This window comes from Melospiza melodia, chromosome 4 (genome assembly GCF_035770615.1).
Source record: "Melospiza melodia melodia isolate bMelMel2 chromosome 4, bMelMel2.pri, whole genome shotgun sequence".
In the NCBI taxonomy this organism is placed as follows: Eukaryota; Metazoa; Chordata; class Aves; order Passeriformes; family Passerellidae; genus Melospiza; species Melospiza melodia.
The window spans coordinates 24,121,894-24,145,318 of NC_086197.1; the positions used below are offsets into that span (position 1 = coordinate 24,121,894).

Sequence of the window (23,425 nt, forward strand, 5' to 3'; positions counted from 1 at the left end):
ATTGAAAAAAAACATTAGGAAAACAACTGAGTTAGCTAATTGAGTTAACTCATCAGCTAACTACTTCCTGTGTGTTTTTTCTCATGTCATCTTTAATTTGTTTATAGTGAAAATACTGTCTTTCTTACAAAACCAGGCCAAAACCAGGGTTTTTCAGCAATTTGGATTGTTCCTCCCAAGCACTGAGTAGTTGTAATAGCTGTAATTTTAACAACCTGTTTGTTTCAAACTGGTATGTCCATTCAGGGAATTCCCACGGAGTTTCCAGGTGCTGTCAGCTGTTACTAACCTACCTGGATACTGCTAAACTGTCTTTTCAAAGGTTCCACATCAGATCCCTCTTGTACTACACTGCTCTTGGCTCTCCTGGCTACCCCACCTGAGTCTAATCAGCTCTGGGCCAAGAAAAGTACTACTTCTCACACCTAATACAAACAGTCTTCGAAAACAGGCTCCCCAAGAGCAGAGAGACTATTTAGGGAGACATAAGCTGCTGGCTAAGAAAGGTTTACTCTTAGTAAATATAGGATAAAGATCTGAATAGCAAAGTGCTCAAGCTCAAGCCCACACTTTGTCAGGGGAAGAACTCGTGCTCACTGTGCTGTTTCATAGATGTACACAGCCCGGAATTTCCTCTTATTAAGCTCAAAACGCTAGTTTTCATCTCCACGGCTCTGTTGCAAGGGATTTTGACAGGCGAAAGGATGAGTTTAACGCCGCATTTGGAGCAGTTCCATGATGATACTGAGAGGCAGGGTAGAGGGAGGTGCACAGCACATCAACACTGGAAGCTGCCAAGTGAGATTTGTCTTATCATAGTACTGCCAGGTGTTTTGAGCACCTCAGGGAGAGCAAGAGAGGAGCTTTAAGAAGTGAGGCAGGAGAAGGAGCAGGCAAACTTTCTGCAGACACACAAGGGGAGGACATGCATTTCACCAGGGAAACTGTTAAATTCCCGGTCAAAGGCTGAGTACACCATAGTAGAAGACACATGTCTGCAATAAAGATTTCATGGAGATGGAAGGGGAAATAATAAAACAAGACTGACAGCACCTGTAGTCTTCACATGCAGAGCAGCTATGTACAAGAGCCCAGTAAATACCAGAAGAGAGTGCCTGCGGAGCACAGTCACGTTAAACTCCCAATGCAGGTCTGCTCCATCAGAGGAGGTCCCAGGAGACCCCCAGGAGCTCAGCTACCCAAAGCAAACTTTCAATTAGCATTTTCAGCAGGGGCAATAATGTGATAGAGCAACATACAGGACCTATCTAGCTTGGATATACAAACTCTCAAAAATAATTCACTGTTTCCCCTTTTGGGGCTTACCGATCTTTCACATCTCTAACTGGATCAGATGATCAGCTGGCCATCACTCCCTCATATGCTCTGTCTGTGAAACAAGGTAAACCAATGTTCCCTGTTGAGATAAAGACACTCAGGCTCTTCTCTAGAGAGGGCCTAGAAACACCAGACTTCAGCTCCCATGCACTCAGCTTTTAGGTGATTCTGGGAGCACAGAACCCCTCCAAGTGAGAGGGAGCAACTGGCCACATGCCAGCACAAAAACAGAAGGGCAGTGCTTGGTCCTGCTGCAGTCACAGGCACAAAATCTGAGAGGAGAAGGGTGAAGGAGGTGGCCTTCAAGAGCAAGAAAAGGACAGCAGTGAAAGCATAAGGGCACAATCCATCCACAGCTTTCCCAGATTACAAAAGGCAATGTGAATGTCATACTTCCTTCCACTATGGGTTAATTCACCTGGACAGAGATGACAAACACTTTTGGTTTTAAATAGAAAGTACCTCACCTTCCCTCCCCGCCTCCTCCAACAAACAAGAAAGGAGCAATAACAAGTACTATCAAGCACAGACAAGCCCTTTGGCTAGCCAGGAAGTAAGGCTACACACAAGTGGAGCCGCGAGATCTTCCTCCTCCAAAAGTGGGGAGAAATGGAGCTTTCTGCCTGCCACCTTGTCCCTCCCCGCATGGTGCCAGGTGACGCCCAGCCACCCTCGGCCCCACTCCCCATCCTGCCTCCCCTGCCGTGGGCCATGGAGTAGCCCACACGCCCAGGCTGCTGTGAACATGCTCCCAGCAGAGAAAGTCCTGCCCTGTGACATGGGATGGAGCTGCTCTGGCCGAGCTGAAGCCATGAGCTTCTGGCAGTGAGAGGAGAAAGGCATTCACGATAATGTTTGAGTGGCATGAGCGAGGACACCCTTTCTCTCATTGAAACAAAGGGTTTCCCAAGTAGTCCCTAGTTTGAGTTTATCCTTGCTAGTGCAGCCACAACGTGGTGTAGAAATGCCAAAGCTGGTTTTAAGGACTACAGCTCAGGCAGGAAAGAGTTTTGTGTTTGGCTCTAACACCCACCCAAAAAACAACAAGGCTGCCCTGAGCCTTTTCCTGCTATCTCAGCTTGGTTCAATCATCTTGGTCACACAGTTCTAGTACACTTCACAAGAAGCTGAAAGAGGGGAAATTTAGGTTAGATATTAGCAAGAAATTCTTTCCTGTCAAGGTGGTGAGGTTCTGGAACAGGTTGCCCAGAGAGGTTGTAGATGCCCCATCCCTGGCAGTGTTCCAGGGCAGGTTGGATGGGGCTCTGAGCAACCTGGGATAGTGGAAGGAGTCCCTGCCCACAGCAGATGGGTTTGGGACCAGGTGATCTTTAAGGTCACTTCCAACTCCTTATCATTCTATGATTTGAATCAGCTCAGAGACAGCCTTTCTCCTTACAAAACCCAGAGCACAGCGTGCAGGACAGCACCATCTCTCGCAGGAAGCCACGCACTGGACTTCAGTTTGGTGAGACACCCAGGAAACTGAACACAAAGCCTGTCCTGCCACAAGCCTCAATTTTGGTATTTCCTCAGCTAGTCTTGCCATGCTTAGGCTGGCTTCCTCAGCTGCATGTCCATGAGAGAGATTCCCACTGCACATACTCCCCTGCAAGAAAACAGTCACCAATCTTCACACACCACCCCGGGCTGCTCTATCACTGTACAACCCATCAAGGGAGGTGAAGGAGGGGGGTCAAAACTCTTGAGCTCAGGAAGAGATAACACAGGATGCTAGAGATAAGAAGGAAGGAGGGGAAAACTGTAACATGGAGTCAGCTTTGAGGGTATGGAGAGTTGAAGGAGCTTGCTGAAGGAAAAGACTTAAAAGGAAAGTAATATGATCTAAAACAGCAAAATAATGTAGAGTCTACTGCTGTGCTACACAGTGCTGGTAATGTTCTGGGAACCAGGAGTTGCCTCAGGTGTCTTAGGCAGGGGAGAACAAAACACAGCTGCCAAAAGCACCTGATCTCCTGGAAAATGCATCTAAGCTGCTACTGAAGCCTGAGAAACACAGGTGAGACCTCCCAGTCACACCAGTGCAGGGAGTTTGCCCGAGTTTCAACACACCCAGTCACAGCTTTCACTCGTCATAGGCACACTCAAGATATGCTGAGCCTATTAATTATCTAATGACTCACTAACTGAGGGGAAAAAAAAGGATACTTTTCCGTACTTTTCTTACATTGGTTGCTATTTAAGTAGATTAAAATACTTAATGCTAACAAAAAAAAAGTGTCAGAGAAGCATCATTTTGGGTTGAACACAATTTCATCTATTTCATCTTGGAAATTGCTACTGAACATTTGGCAAACAGCAAGTGAAGAATGTGGCTTGGATTGTACATTGCACTTCCCAGAGATGCAATAAAAGTGATTCATTCTTAAGGTAAAATGGGGTCACCTGTAAAGCAAAAAACCCAGTTCACTCTAAGCAGAGGTTAAGTTTATATTCATAAAAGTAATGGGTAAGCCTTGATATTCTGCAGTTTTCTAATATGAGAATAAACAAGAATAGTGTGTGATTCTCACTACTAGAGCTCAGCAGAAAGATAATTGACACTACTCGGTGAACAGCAGAATTCCCACAGTGGGAGTAATGTATTGAGTCACTGCAAGTTGCTCTGTTCAGGTCTCTCCACAAACTCTGGGGATGGAGACACAAGTGACAGAAACATCTGGAGCACAAAAGGAGGCAAGAACTTCCCAAATTACCTTCCCCATGACATTTTATGCAGAGGTGGCTGGTAGCAGCATGCTCTACACATTCCTAGATGGCATGTCTGCCAGGAACCCCAGGAGTTCTCAGTTCCTCTTTGAGCAAAATGATTCAAGACTTTCATGGGACAGATTCTCCAGTTAGAGGCAGAAATCTCAGAGTCTCTCACTACACTATGGATGTGTGAGCCAGAATCCCACACTGCTGTTTTTGAGTCTCAGTTTAAAGAAGGCTCATATTTGCACCAAACCATTCTGACAGATGCATATGCCCTTAAGATATCAAAGGACCTGGAAACACACTTGAAATCTTGGCCTTGCCCAGCCTTCACAGTGGAGCCATTTGTGTAACCTGTACCCCTTCTGAGCACAGTTAAGCTACAGGCAGATAAGAATGAACAATATTCAGCAAACTGAACTGGGACAAACTGTCCTGCCCTGCAGAGAGGCCATTCAAAGTTATCCTGTCTGGTGCAAACAGGTAATATAACCTCTTTCACAGCCAGATCAATTACCACCTGGAAAATTGTCAGATTTCTGGTAGCTGTCAGAGTCCCACAGAAAATAAAGCTGGAACATTCTAGTAGTGTGGGATGACTGACAAGCTAAACATTGATATATAACCAGCCATAAATATACTGGCAAAATCCTGCTTTTTTATCAATAGGTAAAGCACATCCTATGCAACTAAAAAAAATGCTAAAATACCCATAAAACTGCACTTTCCATGGAAGTGATAGTACAGTATCATCAGCCATAACAACAGCAGAAAACTGTCATTCTCTGGCTTTAATATTGTACCATCAATTGGAGAGAATAATAAAAAATTGTTGGATTCAGAATCCCATGAGATAGCAATCACAACAACAAAACCACACATTTATCCTTGTGTTGTGCCCTCAGAATTCATGTTTTCAGCCTTAGCTCCCCATATCAGTTTTAATTACCTTATGACTCCAGCAATGAGATGTATTTTTAAAAGTTATGGGATTTGTATCACAACCAAATCACAAAAATACTTGGCAATACTGTAGGAGTGATAGAGTTTTGTACTGAAAACTGTAGCTAAAGAAAAAAAAAAATCCATCCAAAAGAGATGTAGGGATGTATGTGGGAAAAACAGGTTTTGGTACAACCCTCCCCTAACCCAGCTTCTCAGGGAACAAACCATTTTTTTTCTTGGCAATTTAACTGGTGTCTTTAGATTGAAGAAGCTACCACGAGACAAGTTTGGTATTGGAAGCAAAAAGTATTAAATATAAATAAAATGTTATAAGAAGTGTAAAATGTAAATGTGGGAAAGCAACAGCAGGGACCACTTCCCTCTCCCTTGTGGAAAAATACACAAAGCCACAGGAATCGTGTGATTTCTGAATAGGAAGGTACTAATGTGAACACATGGAAAACTCGTTGTTCCTCACGGTCTAAGATTGTATGGCCAACTGGCACAGTTGGCCATGCAAGTCTTTATTGTGCACATCACATTTTCTGTTTGTCATACAGTCCCACTTCCTAGAATCATGTGGTTATGTGAGAGTTTTGGCTTACAATTAAGAACAAATGGATGTATAGCCTTTAATGGGTATGGGAAAGGCCAGAAAAACTAAGTACGACTCAACAATTAAATCTCACTGTCTGAGTTCATCTTAATTTCTTAATCCTAAACCTTAATTTGTAAGTAAGGAGAGGAAGGGCAACTCCCCATTCCCTCTCTGCCTGATCCCTGTTTTTCAAAGGTTGGGACTCATGACAACATAGACTATTTAGGCCTGATGCAATGAGTTACATGAGCTACCAGAAACTAAAAAAAGGGCAGTGAAATACACTGTGATATAACTGGGTTAACAAAGATGAAATATCAAATTTGTCAGGCCAAATTTAGGTATTTGCAGATATCCTGTTCATTTATTTATACTCCATTCCTTAAAAAAAAAAAAAAAAAAAAAAAAAAAAGGAAAAGAAGAGTTTCCTCAATTCCTTCTGCTGCTGACTGTACAAACTATCCAACACCACCTGGATCTTAATAAATCTCCACTAAGACCTGACATGGAACCCTGAAAATCCACAACACCTGAAATCCAGAACAGACCAATTTACTATGCATCCAGGTTTCTGCCAACATCTTCCTCGTGCCAGTGCACACATGACCATGTATGAGCCATCCCAGGGAGTTGTCGAGCTAAAAGAAACAACAACCCTGGAGCAGAGTGATGTGAGCAGCCATAAAGGTATGACACAGGAGAAAAGATAAGTAATAAAGGTAAATCTGACAGCTCCCTGCAGTAGTTAAATGTGGAATCAGAGAGTGGTTTGGGTAGGAGTCTTTAAAGCCCATCTCATTCCCACCCTCTGCCATGGGCAGGGACACCTTCCATCTTCTAGCCCCATCCAACCCGGCCTGGAACACTGCCAGGGATGGGGCAGCCACAGCTTCTCTGGGCAGTCTGTGCCAGGGCATCACCACCCTCACAGGGAAGAATTTCTTCCTAATATCCCAACTAAACCTACTGCCAGTTTGAAGCCATCCCACCTTGTCCTGTCACTCCAGGCCCTTATCAAGAGTCTCTCTCCATCTCTCCTATAGGCTCCCTTCAGGCACTGGAAGGCCACAATGAGATCACCCCAAAGCCTTCTCTTCTCCAGGCTGAACAATCCCAATTCCCTCAGCATGTCTTCAAAGCAGAAGTCCTCCATCCGGCAGGCCCATGTCCTCCATGTGCTGGGACCCCAGAGCAGCTGTACAAGCTGCACGAGAGGATAAGAACACAGGACTGGGCAGCAAAGCAGGAGGAGGAAAGCAGAAACCTGGACTTAGCCCTATGTTCTGGTTAAAACACACTCAGGATCCACAGGCCAGTCCCTGCCACTCCAGCATAGGTGTCTCTCCGTGTGTGACTGCCAAGCACTCCACACACGGAGTCAGGTGTTCCCTTGGCAGCCCACACACACCAGCAGCAGCAGAGCAGGGGGGTTTTACACACTCAGTCCTGGCCCTCTGCTAGGAACCTGTCTGCTGCCCTCTCAGGTGAGAAGCGGGCATCAGGGGAAGCAGGATATTCTAACTGGATCCACAACCATTTCCAAATGAGTGATTGTTTTTTTGGTTTTATGTTTCCTTGTCTCCTTATTGCCAATGACTGTGACACTCTGGTGAACCCACAGCCAGCCTCCTTCCCATAGAAAGGGCTGGCTCTGAGGGGATGTTGCATGGAAGAGAGGTCAATTAGGAGACAGCCCTTGTGACCAATTCTGAAAACAAGTAACAACATGTAGGAGATCCTCAGAAAAAGCCCTGGAAATCTCAAATAACCTGCAAAGTTTAAAAGGGAAATAATCCAAAGGGAAGTTCCGGGAAGGGAAGGGGAAGGGAAGACACTCTTGTGACCTTGTCTTTCAGATCAAGCTGTGAAAAGTTGTATAAATTAGGGGTTTAAATGCTGTTATGGATATACATCAGTCTTAGAAAATGCCTTTTATAACCAGCTTTACCACTTAGTACTACCTTATTTCAAAGTTTATAGTAGTAATTATAGCCCATAGATGTTGTAGGTAAGATTTAGCATTAGTTCCTAATACTGTCATTAACACAGCATATTATAAAAATAAAAAAACAAAAAGAAAAAGGTAGAGCAATACACCTCCAAGTGTGGATTAATTTAAAGCATTAATTTTATACCAGCTCAGAAATATTACTAACATTTCTTTGATGCATTAATTAAAATATTTTTCCCATTTTAATAATTAAACAAGTTTCAATGCATAAGGAAAACTAGAGATATTTTTATCCTTCCTCCCTCTATTTTCATTTTTCTGCATATGAATGAAGGGGCACAGCCCGTTTCCCACCACCACCCTTCCAGATTCTCTAACACTGCACTCCTTGCTGGCTTCACGATCTTCAGTTATTAGCTGAGCAATCAGGATCCTAAGATTACCCTTTGGGAGTCTCTCAAGACATCAACTCTCTCTCTTCTTCACTGGCCCACGGCTTCCTTTTGCTCAGTCCTGTGGCATGTAACACCACTTCTCTCTTTCCCCTCCCAGGTCCCACCCTATAAGATGGCAATGCTTCGGAGTAAAATAAGGTCTGTGTGTCTCAAATTCACCCCAAGCTCCTGAATTCAGTGTGGCAATGAGAAATCAGAGGACGAAGCAACTTAACAGTGGCCTGTGAATAACAGCGTAAAGTCAAGCCGATAAAACTTCCTTCACCTTTTTTATGGCATGGTCACAAAACGAAAGCTCTGTCTGAGAAATGCCAAGTCCTCTATCCCCCGGCCTACACAGGCATGCATGGCATATTCTAACTGGACTGGTGCATACCTTCCCATCCATGAGATACTTCTCCCAGGAAGCTATAAGCACCAGGCAAATGAAATCAGAGACTTGGCTCCTTCACTTTCCCACTACCTGCAACACGCTTTGATCAGCAGGGCATAAATAAACACATAAATGTCTCATCTCTGCCAAGGTCAATGAGATGCAGCAGAGTTCCTTCAGTCATCTAAAGGAGTTCACTGGACTTGGGATGGGGCAAACTGCTTTGCTCTGTTTAAAAAAAAAAAAAATCACTGGATGTGACAGCAAAGGGTATGATGTGGTCTGACCACTGTGATTTGGGAAAGCTAAGAGCAACAGAGAGCCTGAAAGGGGAAGAGGTGGGATTGTCAGCAGATCATGCCCAAGAAAGAGCAAAAAGCCAGAGCTCTCCTTCTTGGAGTCCTCTCCCCAAACATGTTCCTGTACGAAAAATTTGGTCTAACCTCTGCCAGACTGATGCACCTGAGGAACCCAGCTTTCAGCACAGATCTTTGCGGCCTATTACTGAAGCAAGCACCTCACCTCTTCCACTTGTGCCAGTGAAAGTGCAATTACAGCTATCCCCACAGCAGGACAAGCAGCATTGCTGGTTTTGATGCAAACATGGGGAAGACCCCAGCATTCCAAACCTTTGGCTATTCTTGCACTGTCCTAACAGAAGGTGGCAAAGACACACACTGCTGTTTTAAGTCTTGCCTCTCCTCACGGCTAGGGCTTATGAGCAGTTAAACATGGGTGCAGTCACTAGAAATTTCAAGCCAGTGTGGCAAAGGATAGCTGTTATCACCAGTAACATAATCCAGGCTGGAAGGGGAACACACATTAGGATACTCTCCTTCCTACAGTGTCCCACTGCAGTCATTCAATAAAAGGAGTCTCTACAGAAGACTTAGATTGTAACTGGTTTTGGCATCATTTTAGGGCAACCAAGAATGGCCCCATCCAGCAGAATTTCCAATTCTGTATTCTAGCTCTTTGCAGCAGTTTCTGCCTGTCTGAGGGTCATCTGTGCAGTTGGGGTAATAGTAAACCCTCCTACCTCCCAGCCATACTCTGAGGATTAGGCAGGGAGTGGCTGCTCAGTGTACTGAATATGCAAAGGCCTGTTAAAACCCCATATCTGATTGCAACCATAAGCAAAGTCTTATTTAAGCAATCCTTTCCCCAACAAAAATATATCAGCTGCTCCCTCTCTTCTTTCTTTCCGTGTCTTTTTTGCCTCCAAGTTCTTCCAGATAACAAAACACATTACTAAGATATTTTCCTTTTCTGATGTAAAGTTGTTTTCTACAAATAACAAAGATTTTTCCCACAATATAGTGTACATACTCAGTTGTTTTGGCTCATTCTGTATTGCACTTGTACTGGAGGAGTCTCACTGCCCAGTCAGTGAAAGCCCCACTCCCATCATCTCACATGTCAGATATTCACATTCTAATAGACATATCTAATAGATATGTCTATTTCTCGTTGTGCTTACATTGAGAAGAGACCCCTTCTCCACTTCCATCAATTTTATGAACTTAGGACAGAGAGCATTAGTTATTTCTTGCTCCCATTAAACACAAAACTGTATTTCTCTACCAAACCATAGTTTAAAACCAAGCTGGTGTTTTTGCATGTGCTTTGCCTGACACTTCTGTATTTGTCTCCCACATCAGTTAATACCTTTTTTTTGCCTTTCAGTGCACTTTGTTCACTCTTTTTAGCAACACAACAAAGCCTTTTACAATGCCACCTTTTAAATTAAGCTTTCAAAGGCAACATTCTAGTAAAATGCAGCTATAATACATTTCAGGGCAGATTTGCTTCCATACTGCCTTGCTGAACATGAGATTTCTGATCATGACAATTTTCACTGCATACACAATGCAGCACATCTCACCTTTTCTTGTTCTGGTCTCTTCTAAAGTCATCTGCTACGACTATCAGAGTAGGAATCGATTCATCTTTCCCCTTTTATACTCAGATGCCTATTTTCATGTCAGATACCACTGTTATCACCCACTCAGCAACTAGATAGGCAAAAATGACGCTGGTAGAGAATGAAGGAAGAAATGTCATTCATCTGGATAACACCCACTGGGCCATTCAGCTGTCATGATTCTTCTAGATGCACAGACACAATTTTTAGCTGCTTTTCACAGCCTGGACCCTCCCTTGTGACAGAATGACATAACTTGCATGCCTGGCCTTGCTCTTCCAGGATAAGGCACATTTCATTGCTCCAGCATACCTTCAAATTGCTCATCTTCCTCTCTCTGCCCTCTCCAAAATGAAACAGCTCAGTTTATTCATTGTGCAGGGGCAGAAGACAAGGTAAACTGCAGGAGCAATGTGAGAGGATGACTGCCTTCCCAGATGGCACCAAAACAAGCAGTGTTCACCCTGTGCCTACAGAAACATCCTACAGCCTCCCTTTCAGCCTTCTCCACATGCCCTGCTAGAATATTCCCTCTTCCCAGCTGTGCTCACGGATGAGAAGAGAGTGACATACAGTCATGTATTCCCTATACACATCACCAGTTGCTATTAAGAAATTACTGTGTGACTTGGAGGGGTAAACCCATCTCCCTCAATCATTTGCACATTTAAGAAAGCATGCCACAACCTGTAATTTGTTGCAAAAATATGGGATGGTCCCATTTCCCTTTGGCTGTCTCCCCACAGCATCCTCTCTCTGCCCCACAGTTTGTCACAGCACAGAGTCACAACCAGGTTGTGTACTGTACTGCAGCCTTGCCAGTGCTCCCCCCCTTGCCCATCCTGAAATTCTCCTTACCTGTACCTGGGACATGCCTTTCCAGGAGAAAACACCTTGCCTCAGAGTTGGACTTTAGTGATCCTTGTGGGCGCCTTCCAACTCAGGATATTGTACAGTCTTGTGCGAAGGAGTAGAGAAAGGAGAGAAAAGTGCAGCATTCTCAGAGCACTCTAAGATCTACCAGATCTATTGTATCCAGACTCAAGCCTGAAATATCTTCATGTGCAAAGAAAAAGAGAACAAACAATGAGAAGAGTTACTTGAGCCATGAGCCATACCAACCATCAGGACTGAATCCTCACTGTTCTAAATACTGTGCACTATTCCTGTCCTGAAGAGCTGGCAGCATACTCAGAACACCTCTTCTCCCCTAAATCCAGCAATAGAATGGAAATAGACACACTGCACCTTCACAACTTCAACAGCAGCCTGGCAGCCCCCACCTGTAAAACCAGACTGTAATCTTCGAGGACCTCAGAAAAAAGAGTGACTCAAATGTTGCAGATAGATTACATTTCATAGTCTAGAGTTACCCCTGGATGCCTGCACTATGGAATACCTACAGCAAAAGTTCTGTTTAACTCAAGCTTAATCCAAGGATTTAGCCTGCAGCCCAGACCCACTAAAGACATCTGATGCTACAGCATCAGAGCTTTGCTACAGGCACTGGTATGGTATCTTTTTACTGTGAAAGGTATAATCTTCCCATCTACTCTTTCCAAGTTTCCACGAGCCCCTCATAACAGACAGCAATCTGTAGTGAAGATTTAAGGGCCCAAGTAAGATTTAAGCTATTCAAACAATCTGTGTAGGCATTTTTGATCACTACACCTGTAAAGGTGAGTGTAAAGCACACATACAATATAGCTTACACATCCTAATTTTTTGCAGCTGCCCAGCAAGATCACGGGCAAAGCATCTTCTTCTAATCCTCCCAGCAGTGCTGTTTGTGTTAGCGTAACACTGCTTTGTGCACCTATTTCTATTATCCAGTGAATATGAAAGTGTAGCCATGGCAGCCACTTTGTGGCAGATGTGAACAGGGATCATGTCCAACTAGCTACAAGTCTGCTTGTAACCCACACTTGTGTCCCCTGATTATCCCTGGGCTTCTGCAACCTGAACAAATCATGCCCTAACAGGACCAGGATCCTAATCCCCTCCCCTGCCTCCAGAGGGGTGTATTTTGGATTCATAAACTCTACTGCTGGATTTGGTGATAAAGCAGGAGCTTTCCCTCCCCTCACCTCCTCCAGTCACACCCTGTGCAAGGCTGGGTCTGCTCACCAGTGCACAGCTCTGCTCTGCCCATGGAGGGGATCACCCAGCTAGTGGATCCCGCTTGGCACCACCCCAGCCTGGCCCTGGTGGAGATATGGGAATTTCTGTATATGATCAGCATTAGGAATCCCCGTGCTTAATGACTCAGAGCACCAGCAAGGCTGTGCGCAGTCAATCTCACACACTGAGCCCCTGCCTGCAGCTGGGTGTTCAATCTGAGATCACAAAAACGTGGTTTGGTGTCCAAATGTCACACACTTCTCTGTGCCACTGCAAAAAGGATATGTTTTCAGGAAGGGAATTTATGGCCATCTCTGCTTGAATGCAGTATTCTCCCAGCAGCAGGTTCCTGTGCTTCCTCAGTTCCCTCCTTGTGTGCTATCCAATTACAGTTTCTTCAGCCACTCCTCCTCAACCTCTCCTAGCATCAGAACATCCTCTCTTTTGTATACATTTACATATGTGTATCTGTTTATCTATGTGCATTTGTACACATGCCATGGTAATCACCTCCCCTCTTCTAAATTTTTCCCACTATCAAAACCAATAGCCCTCCCCCTGACCTTGCACTGAACTTGTACTAAAGTCATGGGAATTTCTTCTTCTGACTTCACCTTGCTTTTAATCCAACCTCCCCAACATGAGGTCAAAACAAGTCCCCACCACAGGCTCTGTTCCTCATCCTGCAGTGTTCTGCACAGGACTTGAAGGAATAGTGTCTAAAAGAATAGATGGGGAATGGATTTTGTCTCAGTAAACCAATTCTACTTAAAGGGCAAGAAAGCTGGAGTCACTTGTTAATGGAAAAGACAAGATTAATGAAGCTTTCCCAAAAGGGCACCCCACATGGCTCAGCACTGAGAACTCACATCTAGAATGCATGAATGCATTAACTTAGAACTTTTCTGCACCACTGAATCCTTCATAGGAAGCAGTGTGTCACAGCCAAGGCTCAGACCTTCTTCTTACACTAAATGCTCTTTCCCACACAACAAATTTCAACACGCACTTCTTGACCAAAGACATAAAAGCAGCTGACCGAATCCCAGTCCTGGGTTAACCCAGTTCTCCCAAGCCACACAACAAAGTTAATCCACACTACTGAGTAAATCAGGGTAGCTGCTCTCATGCAGGTCAGCTGCAGAGGGAAGGCAAAAAGATACACTGCCTTCTATGAAGATTTAAAGGTAAGGCATGCTTGTGACAACTCCTAGTTTCACCAACTCTTCACCTTGCCAAAAGGAGTTCCATCCTCTGTCCTTTCTCTCCTGGTGGTAGAGGTGCATGTATGGTCCCACAACAAACCGCACCAGAGTACAAGTAGAGATGCCAACAGGAAGGCATGCCGGCTTCTTTCAACGGCAGTGCCAGCTGAGAGGATTTGTGCAACCACAGCCTGTTTATCCAAGCACAGAAATGTAGGAACTAAATGTGTAATTCCCTCTGGCATGTAATTCTGCTGTTGGAAAAGGTGGTCCCTCACTACATTTCTCATGTGCAGTGTCACGCTACACTTCAGCAATCTCTCTGGCCACAAGGCAGGCTAATCCAACTTCTATACTTTCTTCTTTAGGAAGGGGGGTTAATCAGTTGGAGCAGTGACTGGACTGATCTGAGGCCACTTGGTCACCAGAGCTGATCCCAGGGAAGCAGTAGGAGCTTGCAGTCAGGACTGGATGAGAACTGGATCATTCCTTCAGCAGCATCCTGTTGTGCTGCTGTGCTGCTCATCATGTGAAACCCAGCTCCAAGCAACAGAGTTATTCAATCACAGTTCCCAGAAAGCCCTGCCTGCACAGAGACACGAGGCCAGGCACCCTCCGTCACTGCTCTAAACCACGCTGATCACCCAGACTCCAGCTCCACAGCTGCCTCTTCCCAGAAGGAAGAGCTCAGCACAGCTAACAGCCATGGGCTTGCAGTACAACAGACCATTAGCTGGAATGTGTCATCCTGGCAGCAACAGGCTTTCATGTCAACCTGACATGAAAACTTGTAGCAAGACTCTGTGGTTAGGAGCCAGGCCAGACAGATGGAGATAAGAAATTAGCGAGGGTAATCAGCCATTGGAATAATTTATCCAGGAAACCACTGCAGCCTATCACCTGATATCTTGAAATCAAGACTGGGTACTTCTATAGTAGAATTTTGGATTCAATGCAGTGATAACCAGCTGGGAATGTAAATACCTGCCAGGGGTCAGGTGAAGGTATCTGTCTCCAACTGGCTGATACTCTGAACATCAACTGTGTGATTACCTCAGGAAAGAGGGAAATATACTCTCTGTAGAGCCCAACTGTCAAAACAATAGACCACAACTGCATTTGCACTGAAGTCACTTCTGAGTACGTCAGTAAAAGATTCAACAGGAGTTCAGTGAGGAGCTGCAAAGCAGAAAGGAATTGCAAAACTTCCCAGGCATGACTACTGAAATAAACTAGCTGTGGATAATTTAGCCAAACAGTAACAAAGCAAACAACATCAACTGGAAAGATACCAGATGAAAGAAAGCAAAGTAAATACTTAGAATCAAACATTCTTCGGAAAAAAAGTGATTCCAATTAAGAATTGGAATTTCCTTGTGGGCTGTTCCTTAAATTTTGTCTGGGATAACTACGGAGAGTGAATGTAAGATGAATACAAACTAATTAAATAAAACAGCCCATTTTAAACAAGACTCTAAAGCAGATTACATTAAAAAGGAAAAAAAAAAGGAAATAAAAAATCATCAAAAAACTATAGCATAATTTGACTCTTTCCTACTAGAAAGCACATGAAATAAGAGTACTATAAGAAATTATAAGGTTCGACATACCAAGCACAAGAACATCCATCTAAAGTTAACAGAATAAAAAAAAAACAAAAAAAAACAAAAAAAAAAAAAAAAACAAAAAAACAAAACAAAAACAAACAAAAAAAAAACCAAAAAAACCCAAAAAAAACCCAAAAAACAAACCAAAACAAAAAAGCCTGCAGAACAGACTTACCATCTATCTAAAATCTACCAGGATGCACAAGAACTTCCCGGAGGAAGTATTTGTGTCCCACTATTTCAGAGAGCACAAGCATCAACCTCAAGCCCAGCCACCTGCTGTCACAAGCAACTGGACCGTGTAATCCCACTGAGGTTTACCCACACCACTAGGACAGGACAAATGCCACCCTTAACCACCACCTGGCAAAACAAGGTTCTACACAGAAGCCAGCTGAGCTCTTCCCAACATGAACAAAAACTAAGAACTACTCAGATTTCTTACAACTTCAAGTCTGATTATGGATGCCTCCTCCTCACCCAATTCAGGTGCAGTTCTGAAATCTGGGTCACCCACACATTATTCCTCCAAACCAAGCCACCTCCCTCCAGTGCAACCCTTTAAGCCCTTATCCAAGCCATCTCAAAGTCATTTAGGTTATGAGAGACTCCAAAACACCAAGGAATCAGGTCACAAAACTTCCAACAACGCATTACACATGTGGCTAGGTCCAGGAGGAACAGGCACTCAGCTCCAGGAGAAGCCAACACGAGCATCGATATCCAGCAGTGCTCTGGCAAAATCTGCAGCAAGTCAACACCGATGAGCTGAGCTCGGATCTCTGACCCCGTAATTCCTACCAGGTTTGATGCAGTCTTAGCCAATATCTTGGAATAAACGAAGCATCAAGCAACGACAAACATGGGTGCTGGGAGGATGACGGGTCAGGTGAGAGCCGTGGGACCTCCGAACTTCCCCCCGGCAGGTTGGTTGGGGCGCTGGGGGTTGCCATCGGATCTGCTGCGGTGGCCGGGGCTGCAGGAAGGAGGCAGGAAGCGAGCAGCAGGCAAAGATCTCGCCTTTCGTTCCTCTGCCTTCCCTCCGTGACAGGCCACAAAAGTCACGAGGCAAGGAGGAAAACAAGGAGGTGTCCAGAGTTCAAGCACAGCACCCCCACGACTCCCGGGCCGCAGGTCCCGGCGGGAGCTGAAAACCCGGCGAACACCGTGGTATCTCCCTCCTGCGTGGGAGGCACCATTTCTGCGAGAAGAGACTCCTGCTGCTGCTTGGCAGCCGAGCCTGGGATCGGGCCTGCGCTCCGGGCCCTCCCTGCTGCCGGCAGCAGGCGGGGGAACGGGGGACGGGGGGCGGCGGGCGGGACGGGCGTTGCCGTCGGGGCGCAGAGTCCCCGCCAAAGATGCGGCCCCGGGCTGGGCGGATCGGAGCCTCCTTCGCCGTCCCCTCGGGGAGCTCCGGCGGCGCCCGGGACGCCAAGGGGCTCTGCGCCCCGATGGCGCCCGCACCGCGCACCCGCACCGGGCCCACCGCGGAAGGAGCGACGCTCGCCTTCCCCAGAGATCCCTCCTCCCGTCCCCATCGGGTCCTAAAATGGTGGGTCGGCCGACCTCCCTCCTCTTCCTTCACCCCCTGCTCCCGTCCCCCCACCCGCCCCACGCTCCCGGAGCCTGCCCGTCGCCCCCGCCCCGGCCCCGCGGGGCAGCCGCCCTTCCGTCCGTCCTGGCCCAGGCTCCGCGGGGATCCGGCGCCAGGCCCGCGCCTCTCCCGGGAATGCGGCAACAGCGATCCCGGGAATACGCCAACGCCGCCCCCGGCGGCCGCCCTTACCTGCGCCGGGCTCACATCGCGGGGCCGGGGCCAGCGGCGACCGCCCTCGGCGCCCCTCGGCCGCCACCTCGCCGCCGCCCTGCGCGGGGCCGCAGGTATGTCATGAGTGCCGAGCGCGGCTCCAGGTGAGCCGGGCACACCTACAGGAAGGCAGGCGGCCCGCCCTGATTGGCGTGCGGGACCGGCGGCCGCGCTTCGACGGCACCGCGGCGGGGCAGGGCAGGGCAGGGTAGGGTAGGGTGGCCGAGGGGCTGCGGCGGACACGGCGGCTCTGGACCCGCTCCTGGCTCCGGCCAGCCACAGGCCCTGACACGTCCGAGCGGAAGGTATTTTCCTTTTTTTTTTTTTTTTTTTTTCTCCTTTTTTCTTCTTTTTTTTTTTTTTTTTTTTTTTTTTTGTTTTTTTTGTTTTTTTTTTTTTTAATTAATTTTTTAATTTAAGTATATGGGTGAAGGTCCTAGAGGGAAAGCCATACGACGAGCGGCTGAAGTCTCTCGGCTTGTTCAGCCTGGAGGAGACTGAGGTTAGAGCTCACAATAATTCTGCAGTTTCCTCGCAAGTAGGAGGGGCTGGCCCTCAACTCTGCTCTGTCTGACCAGCGACAGGACTCAGGGAACGGCTGGAGCTGTGTCAGGGGAGAGTTAGGGTGGATTTTAGGAAATGTTCTTCACCCAGAGGGTGGTCGGGAACTGAACATGCTCCCCCAGGTCGTGGTCACAGAACCCAGCCTGACAGAGCTCCAGGAGCGTTTGGACAACACTCTTGGGCACAGGGTGGGATTGCTGTGGTGTCCTGTGCAGGGCCAGGAGTTGGGCTGGATGATCTTTGTGGGTCCTTTGCAGTTCCAGACTTTCCGTGATTCTGCAGTAACTCTGTCCCTCTCAGGTTTGGACACAGCACTTGTTTGCTTTGCCTCTGGAGTGCAGCTGACCCACCAGCCCAGGTCTCTGGACCAGCTTAAGACTCAGAGATGCTTTTTAATTTTTAAGCTTCCTTCATTATCTGAGTCTCTTGTTTTCCCACTTCTTAACTTCACATGTATGAGCCCTTTGTGTTTCCTCCCAGCAGGCAGCTGAGGGTTCAAGGAAAAGTGTTGAGTTATCCTAGGCTTTATAGGATCCCAGGCAGGATCACATCCAAGATCATAAAATAAATGAAAATTAATGAAACACCTAAATTCAGAAGAAATTGACCAGGCTATGGGTAGAAAAACTCTGTAGGCTGCATTAAGAAGCTGAGTCCACAGCTACAATTCCTGGACTTTCTGTCTCTTGTAGGTACACAGGTGCTTAAAGGGATATGGGATTTATGTGAGGGTACACTTTGCCATGGTGTATTATATAGGTCTTTGCTTACCAAAATCACAAAATGTGCAAAGAATTATCTTAGACAGGTGGCTGAGGAAGGCATTACCTATATTATATATTTTGTCTCTTAAGTTGATATCCAGAGTTGTCTCTTTGCTAAGTCTGCTTTTTTCTCCTGATCATTTCCTGAGGCTTACAGGTGTTTCCTCCAGGATGTGCTCTGAAGATGTCAGCAAAAGAGAAAGAGGGAGCTTGCTCAACCACCAGAGCAACCCTGCAGCCCACACCTAGGCAGTCCTGAACCCTCCCTTGCCTGCAAGACCCATGTGGAGTCTCCCAGGCAGGAAAACTCCACTCAGAAGTGGAAGCACACTGAGAACTCTCTCCAGCCAGCTACAGAATCATCCTCATGCCTGCTGCTGTCTTCTGATTCAATTACTCCTTTCATTCGTGTGGGTGCCTTTTTTCAGCAGAGTGGATGAGCTCCTGCAGCTGAGATTCCCATTCCGCATCACTTCATTTACAGTCAGATGCAAGGAAAGGGATGCTTCAAATTCCCAGGAGCTGACTCTGGATCATGTCTCTTTTTAGTTTCGTGTCAGACCTCTGGGAGATTATATAAATAGCTTGTCACTATAGGACACGAAACAACACGACACGCACACACCGCTGCTCTCAAGGTGAAAAAAAGGGAAGTTTACTTTCTGACTCTAACATTTACAGATTTCTAAAAGTGACAGTGGATTGGAGGGTGAAAGTGCCAGCTCTCCAATGACACTGGACAAACCAACAGTCTATTAAATTTCTCTTCTTCCATAAAAGAATGTAAAACAATAAGCTATTTACAGAAAGTGTGTGAGAAAGTTTGTTACAAGAATGTAAACATCGGAAGGTTTAGAAAATCTTAACAAATCAGGGCCACAATAGCTAGTGCATCTTCTCACTGCATTTTCTAAGTTCCTAGCAGCTGGCAGCAGGTTGGAGTTGGTCATCCTGACTGGAAAACTGCTCTTCTTCTATCCAGAAAAGGGCAACTTGTTGTCTGACGTGGGCTTAACTTCTCCCCCTGTCCTTGCACCTCCAGCAGCTGCAGAGGCAGTTTTCTGTTTGATTTTGAGAATTATGTCTTGAGATACCTTGCTTTCTCTGCCTGCTGCAGAGTTTGAGTGCCTGAACACATCTGGAACCCAGCAGAGTGTGAGCAGGGGAGGGCTTGTCCCATGCTGTGAGTATCCCACATGGATTGGGCTGCACTGTCTCTTAGCCCACCAAACTCTGCCCTGCAGCAACTGAGCATGCCCCTTTCCCTTCAAGGACATACCTCCTTGGTGTGTATACATATATATGTATCTCTGGTGTGTCCCTTCCCTGCAAAGAGGCCCACCAGCATCAAGAGCAGGGCCCCGTACCCTGAATTGCTCCTGCTTCCTGCAAATGCCTTGTGCTATGTCAGGATGAAGGGCAGTTGGGATATTAACCTCCCACTCTGACATCCTCCTTGTAAACATCCTGTCCCACTCAAGTCCTGCGCTGTCACATCCTCTCTGCTCTGCCCAGACACTATTCTGGGTTTAGTTCTACATGCAGAGCACACAGCTGGGCATGCCAAAATCCAGGCAAGCAGCAGGAGAGAACAGTAACTTGGTTCAGCTGCTGACATATTCTTAAAACTAAAATCATCTGCTTGAGCCCTCCTTGGAAAGCCAGTTTGCTTCCCTAGGCATGTTCAGCAGCTGTACCTTACTCCAAGCAGATGCAAGTCTGTGCATATGGCATGAAGAACCTTGGTAATAATGGGAGCAGAAGAGAGAGCTTGGAAACTGCAGCCCAGTAAGTTTACACAAGCAGCAAGTAAAACACCCATCCCCTGTGAGTCAGTCCTGGCTGTTTCCTTCATTTCCTCCAAGGCTCGCTGTGAACATCCAGCGGTAGCAGCCCTTCTGAAATCCAGTCATCTCCTTTCCTGCCTCTTGTTTACAGTCTCCAGCACTGCATTTTCACTGCAGCGTGCTGAGAGAAGTGCAGACTCTCCCCTGGCCTCAGCTCAGCTTTGGTACCGCAGTGCTCTTACTGCTTTCGTGGGTGCCAGCACCTTCTTGAGCTACAGCACGTGCTGAAGTAAGAGAGGAAAAAGTGTCACAGTTGCACAATAGTTTTCTTTTTTTTTTTAATCTGGAACGCAGCTGTATCATTGACAGAGGTTCTTTATCCCTACAGCCATACCTTTGGATTCAGTCTGGTAGGGTAGAAAGAATGCAGGGGGTATTAGGTTGTTCTAAGTGTGCAAACCATCTCTCAGAGATATGGATTGGATCTTCCCTGCTTCAGATTGAGGTGTATCTCATGATCTGATTTCCCCACATGACAGCATCTAGGGAGGGGGACTATTTTTAGCTTTTGTTTCTTGGTTTGTTTACAGGAAGTTCTTCATTTGTGGAAGTGAGCTTGGGTCTGTCTTAGTCTGAGAATCTGCTTCAGTGCCAGTTGTCGATGCAGTTAAAAGGGTGAACTGCTGCTGTTGTCTAGGAGAGGCATCATTTGTCCCAGGTGTTCAAAAAACTGTGGGTTTCACACAGACAAATACTGATTTCTGGGATGTTTTCTGAAATTTGTTCAAGGAGATGTCCAGGCAGCTGTGACAGAAAAGTTTAGGAAAATACAGAACTGGGAAATTCTTTTGGGTAATATGGATAGAAATGCTTTTCTGTGTGAAACTAGTTATAAATCTACATTGCTGCCATAACCTGAGTTAATGACAGTAGCTCTGAGACAAAACTCATATTGTCAAAGAATGTGAACATCCCAAGACAAGAACAGACCTAAATGGGCTTCCCCCATTTTCTTCTCAAGTGCCCTCTCCTGGGAATTCCAAATAGCCTACAGCCAACAAGTGACCTAGATACAATGCTGTGTCTTATGGAATAAAACCAGGAGCAAAATAATCCACCAAAATTATATATCTTTATAATCATTACTCAATTCATCCAGGTTTGGTTTGTTGCTTTGTGTTTTTTTTTTCCTTAAAAAGCAGTAAGAATTGTTTGTACAAGTAGATACCTGCATATGAAGCATGAAGGGATAGTTTTTTGTCATGATGAATTATGTACCAGTTACAGTGAAGGTGTACATTGGATGGATTAAGGGTGAATGGCCCATTTTGTGTGTTGTACAAATTTTTTCCAAAGTAATTGCAGTGCCTGGCCTGACATGCATGTCAGGCCATTACCCTTTTTTAATAGGGTCTGCCAGGAAAATTTAAACAAATGGACAAGGCTGCAGACTGTCTTGAGACAAAGGCTATCCTTAGGGGCATGAGAGCACGGGATGGTCTGGAGAGTCCCTGCCTGTCAGCCATGAAAGGTGGTAAAAGGATGTTTTTATTTGCACACATCCCGTAGCCTGACATTGCCCAACAGTTCACTTGGGCAATGAAAGGGATGAGGTGGTTCTGAACTTGTTGATGTCAGTCTGGGGGAGGCTGATGTGCTTTCCCAGCTCAGTTTACACCTGCAGTCCAGACTGATATCAAAGAAAATGACTGCTCATGCCACAGCTTCAGAACTGTGTGGGCTGCACACATGCAAATGTTGGTTTTGTTGACCTTCACTGATTTGGATGGAATTGAGGGCAGGAATGGCCAGTCTCAAATGGCAAAAGCAGGCAAGATCGACTCAGATGTTACTTCAGTTGTCCCAAGGATGTAAAAAATGTCAGCTGGGCAGAAGGGAAGACAAAGTACTGCTCAAAACATAGCTACAAACTGAAGAAAGAAATTCCCACAATGTATCTCCTGCTCAAGATTTCACATTACAACTGCAGCAAAACATGACTTAAAACTTCACATCTATTTGCTTGTATGCTGTTTTCCAAAAGACAGAAGGAAATAGCTTAAAATTAGTCTAATTCCATTAAAATCCTTTTGTTTGGGATTAATAAAATATGGATGCCTTTCATAAGCAAGAAACTCCTTGAATAAGTATTGGGGGAAAAAAGGAGCTATGCTAAAGGGGTTATAGTCTCTGAAGCAGTTACCAGCATTTAATGATACATACTGTGGTTAAAGCACCCAGTTTCCTGCTCACCAGTAGCATTTGGCAACTCACTGATGGAATTCTCAGTGGGACAGTAGTAAGCTCTTACATTTTTGGGAGGATTTCCCTCAGCCAAACTTGCAAAAATTGCATTTGATATACCTAATGCAGTATAACATCACATTCTTCTCTTCCTGTTGAATATATGACTTCTTAAGCCCTATTCCCACTTGATTAATATATGGAGATTTAAATGGAAGTGTCCATGCAGGTAATTAACACAAACCTGAATTTAAAGGTTTTTTTTTTTTTTTGAAAATATATAGTGCAGGGAAAGGGTGTTTTATGAGCAAGAACATTAATAAGGGTATTTTTGATACTTTACACTGAAGTTCAGCAGTGTGTTTTACTGAACAAAAATTACTGCAGTAATTTCTGGCCTGGAGTCCACACATATCAGGAGGTCCGTGGGCTACTTGAGGAAGATTCACAAAAGATACCCAGGAAACACAAGGCAATACCTGCAAACAAGGATCCAAAAAAAATAAAAGGCTGAAAAACCCCAGTGCTTCATGCTATTAAGATGCCTCCAAAAAAGGGCAGAAAGACATTATGGAGAAAAAAAAATGTGTCCTAAGGGAATGAGTAGTCAGACAAAGAGGAAGAGTTTAGTGGGGTTTGCCTTTTCTCCATCATCCAAAGTTTTAATTTTTGGTAATCCAGGATCACAACACTGATGTATCCACACACAAATTTTGGAAAATCTTAATGAGAACTGGTTATGCAAACATTTCCAAACAGGTGTTCTTTTACAGCAGCCAATATAGGCAATTCCAAGCTCAGTTACAATTTCAAGGAAATTTTTGGGCTTATCCTTATCACCACAGGGTGAGTGGCCTACCTAAATGTGAAAGAAACAGAAAACCACAATGAAGTGTTCTAGATGTTCTGGTAGTGAGTGGATTGGTTTGTTCAGAATAATTTCTACAGAAGCCCTTGAGTGTCACCCTCCCCACCCCAGCCCAACTGAAGTTATTGCCATCAACACCCATATATAATAGTACAG

At 45.5% G+C, this 23,425-nt stretch overlaps 1 protein-coding gene and 1 long non-coding RNA gene across 12 annotated transcripts in view; one reads left to right on the forward strand and one right to left on the reverse strand.

Annotated features, from left to right (window-relative positions):
- ARHGEF5 (Rho guanine nucleotide exchange factor 5) overlaps window positions 1–16,486 on the reverse strand; it is a 32,749-nt gene extending 16,263 nt beyond the window's left edge. For 2 of the 10 annotated variants that reach the window (XM_063154304.1, XM_063154303.1), the window contains exons 1-2: window positions 13,655–15,262; window positions 11,167–11,358 (exon numbers count right to left, since the gene is read on the reverse strand). In XM_063154304.1, the coding sequence (XP_063010374.1) occupies window positions 11,167–11,175 (9 nt within the window). In that variant the 5' untranslated portion in view covers window positions 11,176–11,358; window positions 13,655–15,262. Of the gene's footprint in view, window positions 1–1,326; window positions 1,418–11,160; window positions 11,359–13,654; window positions 15,263–15,410 lie in introns of those variants that run through there. The other 8 variants (XM_063154302.1, XM_063154298.1, XM_063154307.1 and 5 more) reach the window with 6 other exon arrangements.
- Window positions 16,487–16,718: 232 nt separating this feature from the next.
- On the forward strand, window positions 16,719–21,270 carry LOC134417269 (uncharacterized). Of its 2 annotated transcripts, none has more exons than XR_010027540.1 (2): window positions 16,719–16,787; window positions 18,520–21,270. It is a non-coding gene; the product is annotated as an uncharacterized LOC134417269 (long non-coding RNA). The 2 variants fall into 2 exon arrangements; XR_010027541.1 differs by lacking the exon at window positions 16,719–16,787 and adding an exon at window positions 17,255–17,347.
- The last annotated feature ends 2,155 nt before the right edge of the window (window positions 21,271–23,425 follow it).